At 37.9% G+C, this 18,168-nt stretch overlaps 1 protein-coding gene across 3 annotated transcripts in view; it reads left to right on the top strand.

The window, feature by feature from the left end:
- The first annotated feature begins 6,356 nt into the window (after nt 1-6,356).
- Nucleotides 6,357-18,168, top strand: part of LOC139134645 (aminopeptidase N-like) — a 73,436-nt gene continuing 61,624 nt past the window's right edge. The window contains exons 1-9 of one of the 3 annotated variants that reach the window (XM_070701601.1): nt 6,357-7,193; nt 10,585-10,855; nt 11,390-11,510; nt 11,919-12,073; nt 12,689-12,802; nt 14,008-14,145; nt 14,396-14,527; nt 15,055-15,230; nt 15,422-15,510. In XM_070701601.1, coding sequence (XP_070557702.1) covers nt 6,523-7,193; nt 10,585-10,855; nt 11,390-11,510; nt 11,919-12,073; nt 12,689-12,802; nt 14,008-14,145; nt 14,396-14,527; nt 15,055-15,230; nt 15,422-15,510 — 1,867 coding nt within the window. In that variant the 5' untranslated portion in view covers nt 6,357-6,522. The remainder of the gene's footprint in view (nt 7,194-10,584; nt 10,856-11,389; nt 11,511-11,918; nt 12,074-12,688; nt 12,803-14,007; nt 14,146-14,395; nt 14,528-15,054; nt 15,231-15,421; nt 15,511-18,168) is intronic. The other 2 variants (XM_070701599.1, XM_070701600.1) reach the window with 2 other exon arrangements.

The raw sequence follows: 18,168 nt of genomic DNA, 5'->3' as shown, positions 1-18,168 counted from the left end.
AATGGTCAGCATATTACAGGTGAACAGGAAAACACCACAACATCTGTTCTTGCAAGTAATATTAACAACACAGCTAATAATGAAACATTAAACCACTATCGTGACGTCATTCTATTGAAATCGGAGGTTATTATCCGGACGAATTCCCTTTCTATTTGGAAAGATCCAGTTGAATGTGATACCGACAGGTGATTCTAGAATTACCTCCAGGTAATTCTAAAATCACCTTCCAGGAAGTTCGCATTCAACAAGATTACCCTGGGAATTAAAGACGACTAAAACATTTTGCAGGTCAACGATATATTTTATTTTCATTATGTTACTTTTATTTTGAAAGATTTATTCGAGATATTTATTGATGGCAATGACGCAGATTTGCTTGGCGGACTTTCAAATGCTTCGGCAGCCCGTCTGACCTCAGCTTCTGATCGATGTTGCGAGTCACTTGAAATTTGTGCGTCTTCGCGTTTGGCAATACTCTGACTCGTCGGTTGAATGCAGGCCAGCTTCTTTGGTGGTTCTCCTATGTCCTGAAAATAAAATCAGAACATCAGAGCACACAACTTTTGTCATGTATTACATATACATAGTATGCTCGCACTCACAATGAGTTTCGTGAATATAAAGTGAACTATTTATTTTAAAACACGGCTTTTGTGCCTAACGCCCCTAAGGAACTACAAGCAGCATTTGTCCACCAATACCAGATCAGATTCATTTGCACTATTTGCTCACGCGTTTTGTTAACCTAAAAATATGGATATTGCCACCAATAGTTACAATTGTTTCAAAGGCCAAGATAGTGAAAATATTGAAAGCCAAACTTTGTCAACTAATATGGTATCGGTTTTACCAAAGGTGCTTAACAAGGTGACAATAATCTCACTAACCTTGTAGAATTCTGCTGATGTTTTGCTGTTGTCGATCAGAGGTTCTCTTATAGCTTCTTACAGCGTTGCTTCGGTGACCCGTCTTTTCGCAAATCAGTTGCTCGTCGACGTTTGCATCAAATAGTCTGGTTGCAGCAGTAGCTCTTAGGGAATGGTTAGAGCGATACCCATCAATTCCCGCTTGTTTACACATCCGTGCAACTGTCCCATTCAAAGCATTATGGCCCAAAGGTTGGTTGGTATACCAACAAATAGTGGTAGGTTTGGAGAGTGGATCTGGTAGTATGCACCATCGGGTCGATCGGACGGACTGTAAATAAAAATTGATCATTGAGCAGATTAGCAAATAAAGAGCAAATAAAAAAGGAAACAAGGAGGTACGAGTTATTATTCAAATCTCAGAGAGCTAGAGATCTATTTCTGTGATTGACAATCTTTAGATTGGCAGTACTTACCATAACTGGTTGTATCATTCATAGAGACGAACAATGCCCCTTCCTGGCATATCAGTGTTTTCATATACCCTCTATACTTTTGGTTGGAGTTTTCTGGATTTTAGACCTTCTTGATTGGATTTGCTTACATCCTCATGGTATTCAAGAAACTTTCTACCAGCACCATCGAATTGAATTTGTGAATTTGTTGAATTTGTGAATTCTTATGTCGCAAGTTTCGATGCTCCTGACCTCCCCGTAGAGCAAAATTTAGACCAAACAGATACAGTTGGGTGTCCAACAACGACTGAGGGGTATGATCTCCCAAGAGCATTTTGTCCAAAATTATATTTTCCTCAGCGAAAGTTATAATTTGTGATTGTTTTTTGTGTACACCAAGCCCACTTTTAGCTCGTGATTTCATCACGCAATCCAAACTTCTCTGTAGGTCCTTGAAAATTGGATCGTTCATGAACTTGACACTTATAGCATATTCACTTACATATTTCTGAATGCCCATGATAATTTCAGATAGAGTATTTCATGGAAAATTAGATCCCGTTTTTCACTTCTTGAACAAAGCGAGCCAAAGAGAAATTTATTTCATCGTTTGTCATTTGAAGTAGAGAAGGTTCTATAACGCTTAAATTTTCAGTTTCAACTTCACCTTCCAAAATTCGTCTATTCCTTTCGTTTCTCCACCTCTCAAATAACTGCGCAGACCACTGCATTTTTTATAGTGTTTGCAGGTATGTTTTCATCATAAATTTTCAACAAATCCGAGTCCGAAACTAGTGCATCAACTCGTAAAGTCTCGTCGACCACTTTTGCCTTCATATTCAAGATTTCACTTTTTTGGCCATCAGCAATAAATTCGTCGCACACTGAAACGCATCGAATTCATTCAAAAATCTCGTGGGAGAAAACCCGCACATATAGTCATTAGAAGAACCTTTATCTGACTTGACAGGCCTAATAGACCTCTGGGTTATAAAATGATCGTGATCGGAGTCAGACATCTTACCTGTGCCACGTCGAGAGGACAACTGCCTCACTTGCATACATTGATGATGTGTTAAGACTGACTCTTACAGGTGGCAACATTCATGCACCTGCAAGATAACGCACACTACCTGCCTTGCTTGAAAGAAACCATCATGCATATTCATTTTAAACATCTTCACGATTGTATCTCCAAATAACTTAAAAGAGTTCGCACATATATGTTACACAAAGAGCGGTAGGTTCTGGAACCCCCGCTGTATGCTTCATTTTTGGAAAGGGTGGCTAATCAAATTTTGCTCTCATCAGTCAGGAATAAATCTCATTTTATCAATATTTCTTGATCTATTTTTACAAGCTATCTTCAAATATTTTTGTGTTGATAGTAAACAAGGCCCCGAGTGTGTCGTAGCTCATGGGGGATCGTGGTTTAAGTCAGAGAACCACCTCCCCCTCGGCGGTTCTCTATTACTGAATATTAATGAAAAAGCCGAGGAAACAATTGATGCAACTCTCGACACAGACGTCCCCATGACAACACAAAATAACACCCAATCGGAACAACCAGTAATGCCAATAAAAAAACGATCGATAGTGTTGATGGACTCAGCGACGAAGACAAATACAAAGCCAGAGTAAGTTTCAGGCGATTTCTGATACCGAAGATAAACTTTTAGACTCGCCACTAAAGTACAAACAAATTGCTACGAACGTTTTAGACACAACTAACATTGCTTGTAATGAAGCAGCCAGTATAAATGAAACAGCTTCCACTGGCGAAGAAATTAATGACCGTATCGAATGCAATGCTAACATCATTCCAAAGTCTGGCCGCTTTTCAATATTAACTACAACTAGCAGTGATGATTCAGATAGCGACTCAGATGAAAGCAGTCATAATCTTACTCTAGAATCCAAAATACAAACACAGACGAACTGTCACAATGCAACACCCTGAGCTGCCATCACAAAAGAAACTTGCTCTTTTTCTCGATAACATAAAAACCAAAAAAAAATCACGTTGAGAGATGCCGCGAATTTTGTCCCGATTTCAGTAACTTGCTCAAAGCTCTGTCACTTGCTCTAAAAGCACCACCTACTGATAAATCTCTAAAGCAAAGAATATGTAAATTAATGAAGAAATTAAAGAGTGACTTGAAAAAGAGAGGAAAAGATCACCACTGTAATGAATCGTTCATCTTTTTTCTTTCATGTTGCCAACATGATGCACTAAATTCTCCCCCTACTTATCGTGACTTGCCTCTCAATTCTTTCTAGCAACACCCGTGGTTGCAGAGATGCACTGAAGCGGTCTACTATACTTGAAACGCTTAAAACACAGCTTAAATGTGATTGCTTCTTTCTTCAAGAAACACACACCGCCACAGGTGATGAACCTCTTTGGAAAGTTGTATGGCGGGGCCAGATCGAATACTCGCATCTTGACACTCATTTAAGTGGTGTTGCAATTCTTTTTCACCCGAACTCACGGACTGATATCCTTCAGAAAGAAGATATCGTTCCGGGACGACGTCTTCACGTTCACGCTAAACTTAATAACACTATCTTTCATTTTTCAATGTCTATGCGCCAAATGACGGTCAAGCACGTATTGATACATTTTAAACATTACAACACCTTATTACTCGCTTAGACTCCTCACCCGATCCCATAATCCTCGATGGCGACTTTAACTGTACTTTAGACGCAAATACTGACAGACGTCATATCGAACCACACGCGCTATCTTCTAGCATACTCGGTAAAACTGTAAACAAGTTCAAACTGATCGACGCTTGGCGTCTTCTTCATCCCACTGATTTGAACTATACATTGCATGGCAATAATAACGCACATGCACGACTTGATAGATTCTACATTAGTAAACACATCATCACAAACAGACTTCAATCAGCAATGATTGTGCTTGTTTCTTATTCTGACCATAATATTATTCAAATGTGTATTAGCCAAAAAGAAATAAAACATAGAAGTGCTCACTGGGCACTAAACACGTCACTGCTTGATGACGAAAATTACAGAAAGATTATTATTGATTACTGGTATGAGTGGACCACTAAAAAGAACGATTTCTTTCCATTCAAGAGTGGTGGGACGCAGGCAAACTTCAGATAGGGCGTCGACGAGCTCAAGTAAGAGCTAAGGAAAAATTGATGAAAGATCTCTCGAACCTAGAAAACCAAGTATCGGCAGATCATATCAGTCATGCAGAATATGAAAATAAGAAAACCCAGCTAAATGATCTTCTCAAAACTGAAACAAGAGGAGCCTGGGTCCGTGCGAGGTTTCAAAATATTAACGAAAGCGACAAATCAACACGTTACTTTTTTTACCTTGAGCGTCGCAAGAGTGCGCGAAAAATGATAATACATCTCAAATTGAATAACAGTGATGAAGAAATCATTGAAGGTCCAGCTGCAATACGCAAGATAGCTAGAGATTTCTATAAAAGATCTTACACTCCAGAACAAATCAGCAAGGATCAGACGGATAAACTATTAAGTGACTTGCCACAACTTAAAAATGACACCAAAGAAGTTCTCGAAACATCGATCACATTTGATGAACTTTCTAGAGCTGTTAGAAAACTTGGAAATAAAAAAAAAACCAGGTATAGACGGCATCCCGGCCGAATTTTATAAATGCTTCTGGAGTATTATTGGAAAAGATTACCATGAAGTCGTTCTCCATTCAGTACAAACCGGTCAACTCCCTCTTTCTTGTCGTAGAGCAACACTCACTTTGTTACCGAAAAATGGCGATAATGGTCTACTAAAAAACTTGAGACCAGTCTTAATCTTGTGTGCAGATTATAAAATTCTGACAAAAGCACCTCATTGAGATAGAAGTATGCCCTCAATGAAATTATCCACTTCGATCAAACCTACTGCATTCCAAAAAGAACCATTTTTGATAATATATACCTCATCCGTGACACTGTCGTATGCACTGTCGTATACATCAAACTTATATATAATAACGCCGAAAGCATTCTAAAAGTCAATCTGATCTGACCAAACCTTTTGTCTTTGGCCGTGGCATCCTCAAGGATGCGTTTTGTCTGGTCATTTGTACACAATATTGAACGTTTTCTACAAAAATTACGGACTGGCGATGCTTTGAATGGTTTTCCACTGCCTTGTTCGGACTCTAGAAAACACTATCTTTCTGCATATGCTGATGATCTCAATATCTTTGTCACACGTAATACTGACTTTGAAGGTATTCGAAACTGGCTTAATATTTATCAGCGTGCATCCAATGCAAAGATTAATTTTCTAAAGTCAAAAGGCCTGTGGGTAGGCAAGTGGCAGAATAGGAAAGACACTCCTTTGGGACTTGCTTACAACAACAAAGGTTTGAAAATTCTAGGAGTTCACCTTGGCAATGACGTTACCTTTATGGAAAAAAAACTGTGAAGGTTTGTTAGATTCAGTTGCGAGTACTCTAAAAAAATGGAAACCATATGCTACTGTAATTTCGTATCTTGGTAGAACACTCATCATCAACCAATTAAGTCACCGGACTTCATAGCTTTCCAAGGCGTTGGAATTATTCATATTAAAGCACCCGTTATTTCCTCAAAGCATGTTGTCTCTCACCTCAGGATGATACATAAGACAAAATTGAGAAGAAGAAAACAAGGCAATATTCACATTTGACCCTTTTCCGTGCTAATCACAAAGATACATTTTATACAATGCCTCTCTTTGTTTTCCTGGCTAGACTCAAATGCTGAAAATTTTTTAACCTTTGTTTAGTTTGCAACTACAATGATAATTCCTCCACGCCTTCTCCAGCTAACATGATAACTTTGTTTCGATAAGGTTTGATAGGTATGTCCTACGTACTGATGGCAGTCTGAGGGACGCAGAATACTATCTTGCCAAGATAATGATGTTGTTCGGCTAATTTACCTTTGCTATGAACCATTACAGTTGTCACATGTCGTCAGTAAACACAGAATGATCAAAGTGTAATATATAACGAAAGATAACAACCCTACTTAGAAGATAGCGGAATGCATCGGTCTGATAGGAGGATGATACTGTTTAGGCAATGATTGATGCAGAGACACAGTTAGCAGTGGTCACAGCTGTCAGCTATCGACTGGCTTGCCAGTTTTACTGATCTCTGTCGTTTCTTCCTTCGATTGTGTTAATACTACTTCTAAAATGATGAAATACGAGATGAGTGAACCCATTGGTGAGGATTCCATCAAAAAATCGGATGGCTACTATATTTCAAAGAAGTCCTTGATCGCAATCGTGACGGCGTTTGTCCTGCTTCTCGTCGGAGTGGCCGTCTTGTTTTACTTCATTCCACGGCCGTCAAACGAGGATGAAGTCGTCTGCCCAAGCGTGGTCCCTCCACCAAGTGATGATCCTGAAGACGATATCGAATGTCCGCCCATGCCGGACATTCCAGTTGAGGGACCTACAGAATCTGACCCCTTCTATGGCCGTCTTTCAGAAGACATAAAACCAAAGCACTACACAGTCTGGCTTAAGATTTACCTGGATCCCAAAGACGCAACCAAACAGTATTCCTTTGACGGTAATGTTAGCATCGTCATGCACGTATACGCGACGACAAACACCATCAAAATTCACGTACGGGATCTAAATCTCTACCATGAGAACACTTATCTGACAGACAGTCTGCAGAATGACGTAGCGATCTCACACCTCTACGAAGATGAAGTCAATCAATTTTACGTCATTGAAACGGCGACACCGTTAGCAGCAGGAGAAGATTACATCTTCCATGCGAACTTCGACGCTCCTCTGACCTTAAACTTTCACGGATTGTACCGAAGTTTCTATGGTACCCCGCCGAATGTAGTGTAAGCCTAGTTTTGCATTGTTATAGTTTCAAACTCTCCACCAAAATGCAATGAACGACACAGTCTAGCTACTACAGCGTTTTATGATAAGCTGCCTTCTACCAGAGACTAAGATCTATAGCCAAACTTATATAAGCGGAGCACTCCTATCTCTAAAGCAGATAACGTCATTTTAGTCATAAAAGTTACACAAATTGGCTGATATGTTAATATCATGTCCAAACACTTGACTATCGTTAAGTCGATATTTAAGTTATCCGATGCCGTGTTCACACTAAGGTAAAACCAAAAACCGTTTTAGAGACACTACAAATGCGGAGGATTAATAATTTGAGTCCGTATGTGTCCACAGGAACAAAGTTAATTCTTTGTTTCTGTGTTTAGTGCGCATACTTTGACCATAAATGGGCATACTTAGATTACAGGTGACTGTATACCTTTAATGCGCCCTCCCCAGTTCAAAAAAGTATATGGCTAAGCATACAGCACCGCGAGATGGTGGGCGTAAACCATTCGTTGTGGCCTGTCTTTCGTTTTCACGGTTACTTGAAAAGAGGCATCGAGATTCTAGTACCACTTCATCTGTTGCTGTCTACAACTTCCTTGTATCTGAGTTTCAGTGACTTCATTTTGCAATGGCACTGCTCGGCTGGCTGGTTGAGACCCTTTTGCACAGCCTTCATTTAAATAAACAAGTTGTCCCTGCATGTTCGGCGCCACATTCGTTGGATACTTTCATCTGGGCAGACAATCAGTAATTTGACATTTTCGTTGGACCGATTATTGCAGTAGTCTGTGCAGCCCAAGTAACGAAAGCGAGATGAATGTAATACATTACAAATATCTGCCGCATTAGGGCGTTTAGAATGTCCCTGAAGCTGCTTGGTCTGTCAGAAAGCGTGTTGCGGATAGAGTTAATGCGTACATCGGCTCAGGTCTGGCAAAACCGTCTCCAATCTGAAAAGTTCAAGGACCACGAAGGACGATCACACGTATTTGTGTATGCAAGTATTTGACCCGTGACGTTTCAGAAGCGTTTCGATGGACCCTGTGTGACCACGATAAGACGATTTGATTAGGAATTTTGACACGAAGCAAAAATAGGCTTATGTTTCGGATTTTCTATGCAAGACAACACAGGCTACAAACGCCATCTTTTGCCCTTTACGAAACACGGTAGTAGATCCCTGATATCTTGTCCATATACTGTGTATGTTTTGTCACACTGTATGTCTATTCAGCGGAACTATGTCATGAGAAACAAAAAAACACTAAATCTAAATGTTGTCTCCGACAAAATTCATGTATTCACTATTTGGAGGAGCAAGAAGGACAAGTGCAGAAGCCGGAACTTTTTATGATTTTTTTGTGATTCTTGTTTTTTTTGTTTTTTTTTCCTTTGCAGTACATGCCTCGAAATTGAAAGAATCAAACTGCTGCTTAAACTTACGTATTGAAATTTGAAGTCATTCTATTAGAAAAATAATACGAATCATAGATATCAATAATAAAAGTCAAGGGCAACGTAACAGTGGAAAATTTAGTAAAAAAGAAACAAATTTAATACCGAACATTTCCAATCAGTGAAATTCAAAATGGCCGCCATTCCTGTGTTAAATTAAACTCATCAAAAGTTGGAGCAGCTGGCCCATTTGTTTGATTTTTTTTATTTCAAAGAACATAAAATACAATTACAATACAAGTATTTAGGGGAAACATCTGAATTCACAGTGTAACATTAAATGCAAATAGTCCTTTGTTAACTTTTCAGTGTAAAGATTTACTTTCACGTTCTCCCCTCAATTTGCAGTTCGGTCATGAAAAGCTCAAATACATTGATTTTGTATTGACGAATTGAAGAAAAATTGCTGTGAAGCTTATTTTGGACCGATTTCGCAGATTTTAAATATTCAAAATTCTTAAAATTAGAAGGGAGATTCCAACTACGTGTTCTTTGCGTGTCATTGTTTTCCTACTGTACTACGAAAATGTCAGGCGTTGACTAAGACAGACATTTATCTGGTTTGTTGTCGACCAAGTAACCCTGCTCTGTCATTTCACGGTGTCAATGTAAGAATCGTGGTTTCTTGAACATCATCGAAAATCTGCTTTCGTATATTCGCAATTACTTTAATTCATAAAGGAAAGTAAGACGTTCAGTTGAACGACACAATTCTGTAAAAACGTTGTCGTTATTAATATTTTTCAAAAATATCATTTTAGACGATAAAGTTTTTATCCACTGGCAGCCCTGTACTACTTTTACACATCAAAGGGACAAAGTTAGTAATTTCAGCGTGTGTTTGTGTGTCTGTTTGTTTTTATGTGTGTAATTTAAAATGGTCTATTCACAATAGACCGTCGATTAAATATTAGGAACAAACCAGAAACAAAATTTTGCTCAAATTGCATTGATTTGAGTTTCAAGGAGGACCTTCCCTACTTGGTCCCATCTCTGAGATTTGCGGTATGTGCAAGCATAGAGGCAGTATCTAACTCAATGGAGATACAACGGATATCTCTTTTAAGAACAATTGTTTACTCATTACACGTCAGTAACACTGATTCTTATTTCTGACAGAGTTAGTAACAATGCCACCTCTTTCTACTCAGGGCTCATACTCCGTGAGCCGGGTATAAGCCTTGTTTTGCCAACCGTTCCTTCAATATAAGATACACATATTAAATCATAGACAGTAACGAAATATTTCTCTCTACTGTCTGTGATAAAATATAATTCATGATCCAGGCAAATATAGACGATTTCTCTCAGTGACGCCGTTGACGAACATTGATAAAGATAAGCCCATCACCATGAACTTTGAACCCTAAGCGGAATAGGGTGACCATGATAGTTTAGTCACTATGACAGCAGTGTACTTTAGGGGCCTGCATAAGTCACTGTGACAGCAAAAATAGAAGTAATAGGTAAGAAATAAAGAACATTTAATGGACTACCGAGACACTTGAAAGCAGAAAAACAAACAGATGTTATAGATACGAGAGAATGTTGAAATCACAGTGTTAGCGCATTTGATAATTGTGCTCGCTCGCCGCAATGTCATTTTCGTCCTGACAATAACATGCATAGAACCATTTCTGGGTACATTTATCTATTCACAGTGCCTTTTAAAATATGTCGGGACGGTTGAGTTCTGTTCTCAAAAATGATCACAATGCTCAGGTGAACCCAAACAATACTTTTCTCACTAAATTTATTGGACAAAGAAATACAAGTGACGCCTGATACCAGGCTATAGTTTTAAACTTTCTTGCCATGAGAAATCGTTTGTTTTCTTCAGAAGTGTACAAGTGATCATATCTCTTGGGCAATTTTATAAATCATACAATGTAAAGCGTGCAATTTTCATTGTTCTTCCCCTCACTACAGTGACTTGGTGGCGTCGCAATGTCAGTCCGTGGCGGCGCGTACAATATTCCCCTGTTTTGATGAACCAAGCTTCAAGGCGACCTTTGACATGATCATCGTCCATCGAGATAAACGTCACGCCCTGTCCAACATGCCGGTCATTAATGAAACAAACATTGAGGACGACTGGATAGAAACAACCTTTGAAACGTCACTCGTTATGCCCACTTACCTATTAGCTGTGGTCGTGTCTGACTTTCCATCTTTGGACCTTGTTGACGGTGATCTCACGGTAATTAATATATATATATATATATATATATATATATATATATATATATATATATATATATATATATATATATATATGTGTGTGTGTTTATATCTTGTCTTAATATATGTAGTAGATAGATGGATAGCTAGCTTGCTAGCTAGATAGATAGATAGGTAGATAGAAAGAAAGATATAGATAGGTAGATCGATAGGTAGATAGAAAGAAAGAAAGAAAGATAGATAGCTTGCTAGCTAGCTAGCTAGATAGGTAGATAGATAGGTAGATAGAAAGAAAGATATAGATAGGTAGATAGATAGATAGATAGATAGATAGATAGATAGATAGATAGAGAGATAGAGAGCTAGATTTATGTTGTCATCTTTGAACCTCAGTAAGTTAACGCCAGTCATACATAGGATAGTGCGTAGAAAATTTACGTCACGCCCATTGAACTGTGTTATTATCGTTTTCCTAAAACGATTAGCGTTGTCATTTATGTTTCATTATATTTCGGATAATTTCTTCATGTTTCCTTTTTCTTAACATTTAAAGTTTCGAGTATGGGCGCAGCCTGATTACATCACGGCAGCTAACTACTCTCTGCACATTGGTTTGAAAATGCTAAGATTCTTCGAAGAGCATTATGGGATACCTTACCCGATATCCAAGCTCGGTAGGTATACCTTTGCGTCACAATTTGTGATGGCATTTTCCCCAGTGTCATCCATCCACGTTCGATAAAAATCCATATAATGAATGTTGGTCGAGAAGATGTTGATTCCCCAGACTTCCGAATCAACGGAGTTTTCATTGTTTTGTTGAAAAAAATGAATATAGCTCGCAAAGTCTCAAGTCAAACACGTCTTCTGGATATCAACTCACTTTTTATCGTGATCTACGTAAAGGCACGTTGGTTATATATTCGTCATCGAAGATATTACGCTGCAGCATATACAGTAATAAACAATTTTGTTTATAGTTGTATTGTGCTCTCGGAGGTCGAACATTCATACATACATATGGCGTCAATGATTAAATTAAGTTTTCTAAAATGGATTTTTGAACCGACTTCATCGAACAGACATGGTCGCCATTCCGCAGTTCTTGGCTGGAGCGATGGAAAACTGGGGATTGGTGCAATACAGTGAAGGCACAATGATATATGACCCGGAAGTGAATACTCCGAGCAGAAAACAAACCGTGGCCTTGGTAGTAGCTCATGAGTTGGCACATAAGGTAAATTTCTCAGGAGTAGGTGAATATTTTCTTCGCAACAACATTTATGGTTTTCTTTTGACTTTTTGTGGCTTGTAACCCAATCGCTCTTTAGTGCATTTGTAATCACAGAATCATTATGATATTATTAATTGATGGCAGAAAAGAGAGTGGTACGAGTCAGAGAATATTGTCAACATACATCACAATAAATAATATAACTTCTGATATCAGTTTCCATTCTTAATTGTTTGCTGTATGACAGCAGTCCTCGGTAACATTTTTTATCTGTATTATGTCGAAAAAATGATATGTCCAAAGGTAATATCAGAGTCTTAAAATTCTTACATTAGGCTTTTTCGTTGTGTAAGAACTTATGTATTAGACAGGACGGTGGGAGAAGTCAATGCATGGACAAAGTTCAAAAAATTAAAAAGTTACTTTACTGCTTTTCAATTTTAGGTACGTTTACGTGCTGTGATGTCCGCATCAATAAACATTTATTTTTCTACATACATGCATTTGCCTTCGACAGAGTGAAGGAGAGGGTGTTCATAAATATGTTATGCATTTCTAAAGACGGGACAGCCAACCATGATTTGCACAGCAATATACATCCGCTATTTTCATTTTCAGTGGTTCGGAAATCTGGTTACAATGGACTGGTGGGAACACATCTGGCTGAATGAAGGTTTCGCTAGCTTCGTCACTTATCTGGGAGTCGATCACGTGGAACCTGACTGGAAGTATGTAAGTTATCGAGGAGGGACCTAGAATGTGACTCTTGCTGTCAGATCTAACCAAAATCAGCATTTATTGTACATACTGAAAGAGCAGTCGCTCGAAGGCGTTTACAAGAAAGTACAAAGAACGCCGGAATTCTGATGGACCACTGGATTGACAAAACCACGCTTAGAATATACTAGTAATACTACTAATCAGCGTGCGACATTTGATTCCGAAGTAGGTTCTTTGAATGACGTTTTTCCACCGGCTCTGTGAAAAGCTGTTTTGCATGAGACCAGTCTACAGGATAACTCAAGAATTGCAAATACAAAATCTGCGTATGCGTAGATGTCCAATCTTCAAAATTCAAATTTAGCGATTTACCCGTGCAAAGAAGCTTTAATTACTTTAACGCTATCGACTGAAATGTTGAATGGTAAAAAAACGGAATCAAAGAACAATAACAAATAGCGTACAGTGGCTATACTCGCGAAGAAACAACTTCTTAAGTTATCGGAAAATGACGTAGTTCCCGCTCGATCAACTGTTTTTGGGTACTGATAAGATGTTTGGATTGAAACACTCTTTCTCTATGAATATATAGTGAATCATTTTACTAATCAACTAACGGAGTGTGATAGACTAGCATTGTGGCTACCAGAGTCATTGTAAATCGCTCATTGCTTTAAGTTAAAGCCACACTTGAAACAGTGAAAGATAATCACCAAATCTTCAATGTTGAAGACTTAGTTACACTTGCAAAATTCTTATTAGCGTGCACTACTTGAAAATGGACGACAATATCTGGCCTGTACAAATCTGCCGCGACAGAACATTGTGTATGTAACCGTACATCGATCATTTTACAACAAATCTTGTCATTCATGTGTACATCATGCTACATAGTTCTTATGTAAAAAATAATAAAATCTATCCATGCATGTCTAATAACGATTCAAAACATGAAAAACAACCTAACTGAATGATCGCCCGGCCGTCGTATTGGATTATCGAGACACAAGTTGACGTTCATGAAACTCATAATCGTGACTGTCCAAGTCCGAATAAAATCACGTCCCAATAATGGCTTTAAACATAAATAAACATCGCATTGCGACTCAAATTTCCATGCATTTATATTTCAATATAGATGTCCTGTAACCGACATTCAAAATATTCCATTCAAAGAGAAGATGTTTCTGTATCAAATATACGTATTTATATTACAGTGGGATTCATTCCATGTTTTGGATATGGCGTCAGCTTACACTGCCGATTCAAGATCGTCATCTGCGAGACCACTTATCCTTCCAGTGGGGTGGAACAGCGAAATTAGTAGCATGTTTGATACTATAACTTACAGTAAGGTAAGGAATTTTTGCATATTTATATCGTTCATGCATGAGTAACTTTTTCAAATTCGGTTGTAATTGTTTTATATAACGAGTCATCATGTATACTCTGAAGAATTATCCGGCTACTGTTGAACGCCGCCATGTCAGAACGTTGATCAAATCATTATCATCTTTGATAAACTTTGACGTGTGCAATTATTTTCATTTTTTCCAACAAAACTGGAGTCAGTATTACTATTGTGTAACGGTTTTTCGATTTCAGGGTGCTGCAATATGTCGTCACTTCCGGTCATTTCTTGACGAATCGGTAATCCACAACGGCCTAAAAGACTACCTACAGACTTACCAATATGGCAACACTGTGTCTGACGATCTATGGGCAATTCTAACCAAGGTAACATAATAAAATCGTTATAGTTTCAATCTGAGAACATGAAAACGGAAACACACAATATCCATAAAGGAGTTTTCAGTTTACTGAAATTTTCCTATAGATCTACAGATTAGTGATGTCCATCTCATGTGCTTTAAGGCGATGTTAATTTATTCAATTTCATGTATGATTGTAAATGTTATTCTTTTGCAAATTTCAGTCATGAATCAAATATCGGAATGACTCGATCTGACCGAGTTCCAAAACGGTCAGGTCAATACATCTTTTGCGCGATTTTTTGTCATTAGATCAAAGTTTATTTGTAACTTAGTGATATTGCTCTTTCTTGAAACTTTCGGTATCATAAGCTTAAATGTTTTCAGCATATTCAAACTTTCTACGACGCAGTTCTGTTTTCCTCTTACCTCTTTCGCTGCGGTTCCATGATGCACAAACCATCTAAAAGTCAGGAACTGTTTGTTTTCACTTTCCTGGAGTAATGGAGATGCAGAAACAACCAACACTATTTCATCTCCCTTTAAATTCAGGCTGACGAAGGCTTTAAAGGAACTGATGTCAAGATGGTCATGGATTCTTTCACGTTGATGGCAGGACACCCTATTGTCACTGTCAACCGTACTGATACCAACACAGTAATTGTTGAACAAACCTACTTTCTAACAGATCCGAATGACTATTACCAGGACCAATATCCGAACAATGGGTAAAATATTAAGAATACTTTTCAAAAATATTATTTGTCTATCAATCAAATCAAGAAACACGTTTCATGACAATGATATCACCATTATCATAATCATTATAATCGTGGATCTATTATACCATTGCACATTTCTGTGTGTGTGTATGTAGTATTTGCCGGCAAAACACAAAAACTTTGATCTCTTCATCTAGATACATATGGCACGTTCCATTGACGTACACGGATTCATCTAATCCAGATTTTCTGCGACCAAGAGAAGACTGGTTGTACCAAGACCCACGTGAGGATAGATTATATTGATGTCTACATACGAAATTGAACCTACCGTTAATATCGCTCGTGAAATCGAAAGAATCATGGAATGACACATTATCATGACAAAGAGCTGTCTATGAAAAATATTATAGTAGTATTTCTCTCCATACCCTATCCGATACAGAGTGATCGAATATATATATATATATATATATATATAATATATATATATATATATATATATATATATATATAATATATATATATATATATATATATATATATATATATCAGGGCTCGAAATTAGCGGTAGTCCCGCGTCCACAGACTACCAACTTTTCCCTGGGGCTACCAAAATCCATGAAATGGTAGCCCACACGGACTACCAAAGACCGGGACATAAAATTCAGTCAGTACTTGGCGTGCAATGTCCAATATCTGAAGTGACGTACTTGAATGACAGGCACTTGAAGTGATGGTCAATGAAATTAAATTTTCGTTGCATTTTGATCCTAATGTATCAATCACAGACAATATGCCTCCTCCCTACAGAAAGCCCATGGTCTATTTTTAGCACTGCTACAGTATGGCTGGTCTCGACGTGCTGAGAAGGTCGTAGTCGTTGTCATGACAAATATCAAAATTTTCATACAACTCTGAGAATGAAACAGTGGAAAATAGATCACCAAACTTTTGAGTATCACAGTTGTCCATTAGGCCAAAAAAAGATCGTTTCTGGTCACGTGAGCGTCATGGCATTTTTAGGGGGGTCACATACTAATCAGTACAGCTATCCTTGATATCCCTGTTTGCATGTCTAAAAATGCTAAACAGAAAACGGAAGTATTATGCAGCCAGTGATAAAAGACCGTCACAATAACTGTTGCATCAATAGTGCCAAACCAGCATTGTTAAGGAAAAAAGGGGAAAAAAGAAAACCGCGTCACCGCATCACTTTTGCTGCCATGTTAAGGACCAGAAACATTTTTTCTTCGGAGGGGGGGGGGGGCTTATACCTGTTTCCTTTTGGTACTAGGTGTGTAAGTTTTCACATCAAATGACAAGAAAATTCTCCTCATGGGCAGAATCTTGAAAAATTGCTTTTGCTTGTCTGGTTAACGAAAAAATGTCACTAAGCTAAAAAAATTTGCATTGGCTATAGATAGATAGATAGATATATAACACAAAATTACTTCAAATACAAAGTAAGGATATGTGTTACTTAAGTTTCATGCATCCTGCAATCATCAGACAGAAGAAGTAGTGAAAGGATTCTTAGCTCGATTCTTAGCTTTGCTTCCCAAAGGGTCTAAGTTTCATAAGATCTTCAATAGAAACACAATTAAAGTGAGTTACAGTTGTATGAAGAATATGGCTAGTATAATCAAATCACATAATAAGAGAGTAATCACCGGGGGCCAACGTCAAGATCGACCAGCTGATTGTAATTGCCGGGACAAGTCTACATGCCCCTTGAAGGGTAACTGTCAAGTCGAAGGTGTGGTTTACAAGGCCAAGGTATCAACGGGGGACAACACGGAGAAGGTCTACATCGGACTCACTGATAACACCTTCAAGACGCGCTTCGCTAATCACATGCAATCGTTCCGTAATGAAAGATATCGGCACTTTACCGAGCTCTCCAAGTACGTCTGGTCCCTCAAACAAAAGAACCAGGTCTTTGACATTTCATGGTCAATTATTGACAAAGCATCAAGTTACTCTAACATAAGCAAGCGATGTAATCTTTGTATATCAGAAAAACTACACATTATCAGTGCTGACAAATCTACGCTGTTAAACAAACGCTCGAAGCTGGTTTCAAAATGTCGCCACCAAAACAAATATTATTTATCAAATTTTAACACCACCTACAAATAGAATGGTACGCCCCGATCATACGTATATAAGACTGTCGAGCTAAGAATCCTTTCACTTCTTCTGTCTGATGATTGCAGGAGGCATAAAAAACTTAAGTAACAGATATCATTACTTTGTACTTGAAGTAATTTTGTGTTATTATTTATAACACTCTGCTTTAGCATCGAGCACAGTAATGTCCCACGAGGACATCTGTATACTTCGAGATATATATATATATAATAATATATATATATATAATATATATATATATATATATATATATATATATATATTATATTTATATATATAATATATATTCAGCCTCGCTTACATTGAACAAATACTAGTCTCAAGCACATGTGTACGCGCGCGTTTCGATGCAAGTAAACTGTGGTACATATGTAATAATACTCTGCAGGCTACTACTATGAAATAAACATACCTAGTCCTGCGGAATGTGAAGTTCCATTTTGCTCTTACTATGTAGGCATTAATTTGAGGGTCGAATTTAAGACTCCTTTGGCTGTAACTTACAGTACCCCTTTTCATTTGTCTAAAAGAGATTCTTGTCCAATTCCCAATATCATGTCGAATTACAGCCTGAACGTTATTGTCATTGTTAACAATTGAAGTTTAAGTCCATACTAGAATGCACTTACCGACAATAAGGCTGTATATTGAGCGCGATGCCTGATGATGTCAACTTTAAAAGTTTGTATCATATCACGCTTTAGAGAAGGCACATTTGTTTTCTTGAATCAAAAGTGAACGTGTTCTGTTACTGCAGTTACATGCAGCTGTACCCCTACGGAAATATTTC

This window comes from Ptychodera flava, chromosome 6 (genome assembly GCF_041260155.1).
Source record: "Ptychodera flava strain L36383 chromosome 6, AS_Pfla_20210202, whole genome shotgun sequence".
NCBI classification, from domain to species: Eukaryota; Metazoa; Hemichordata; class Enteropneusta; family Ptychoderidae; genus Ptychodera; species Ptychodera flava.
The sequence above is the reverse complement of the archived record's forward strand: the minus strand, read 5'-3'. Positions and strand labels throughout refer to the sequence as shown.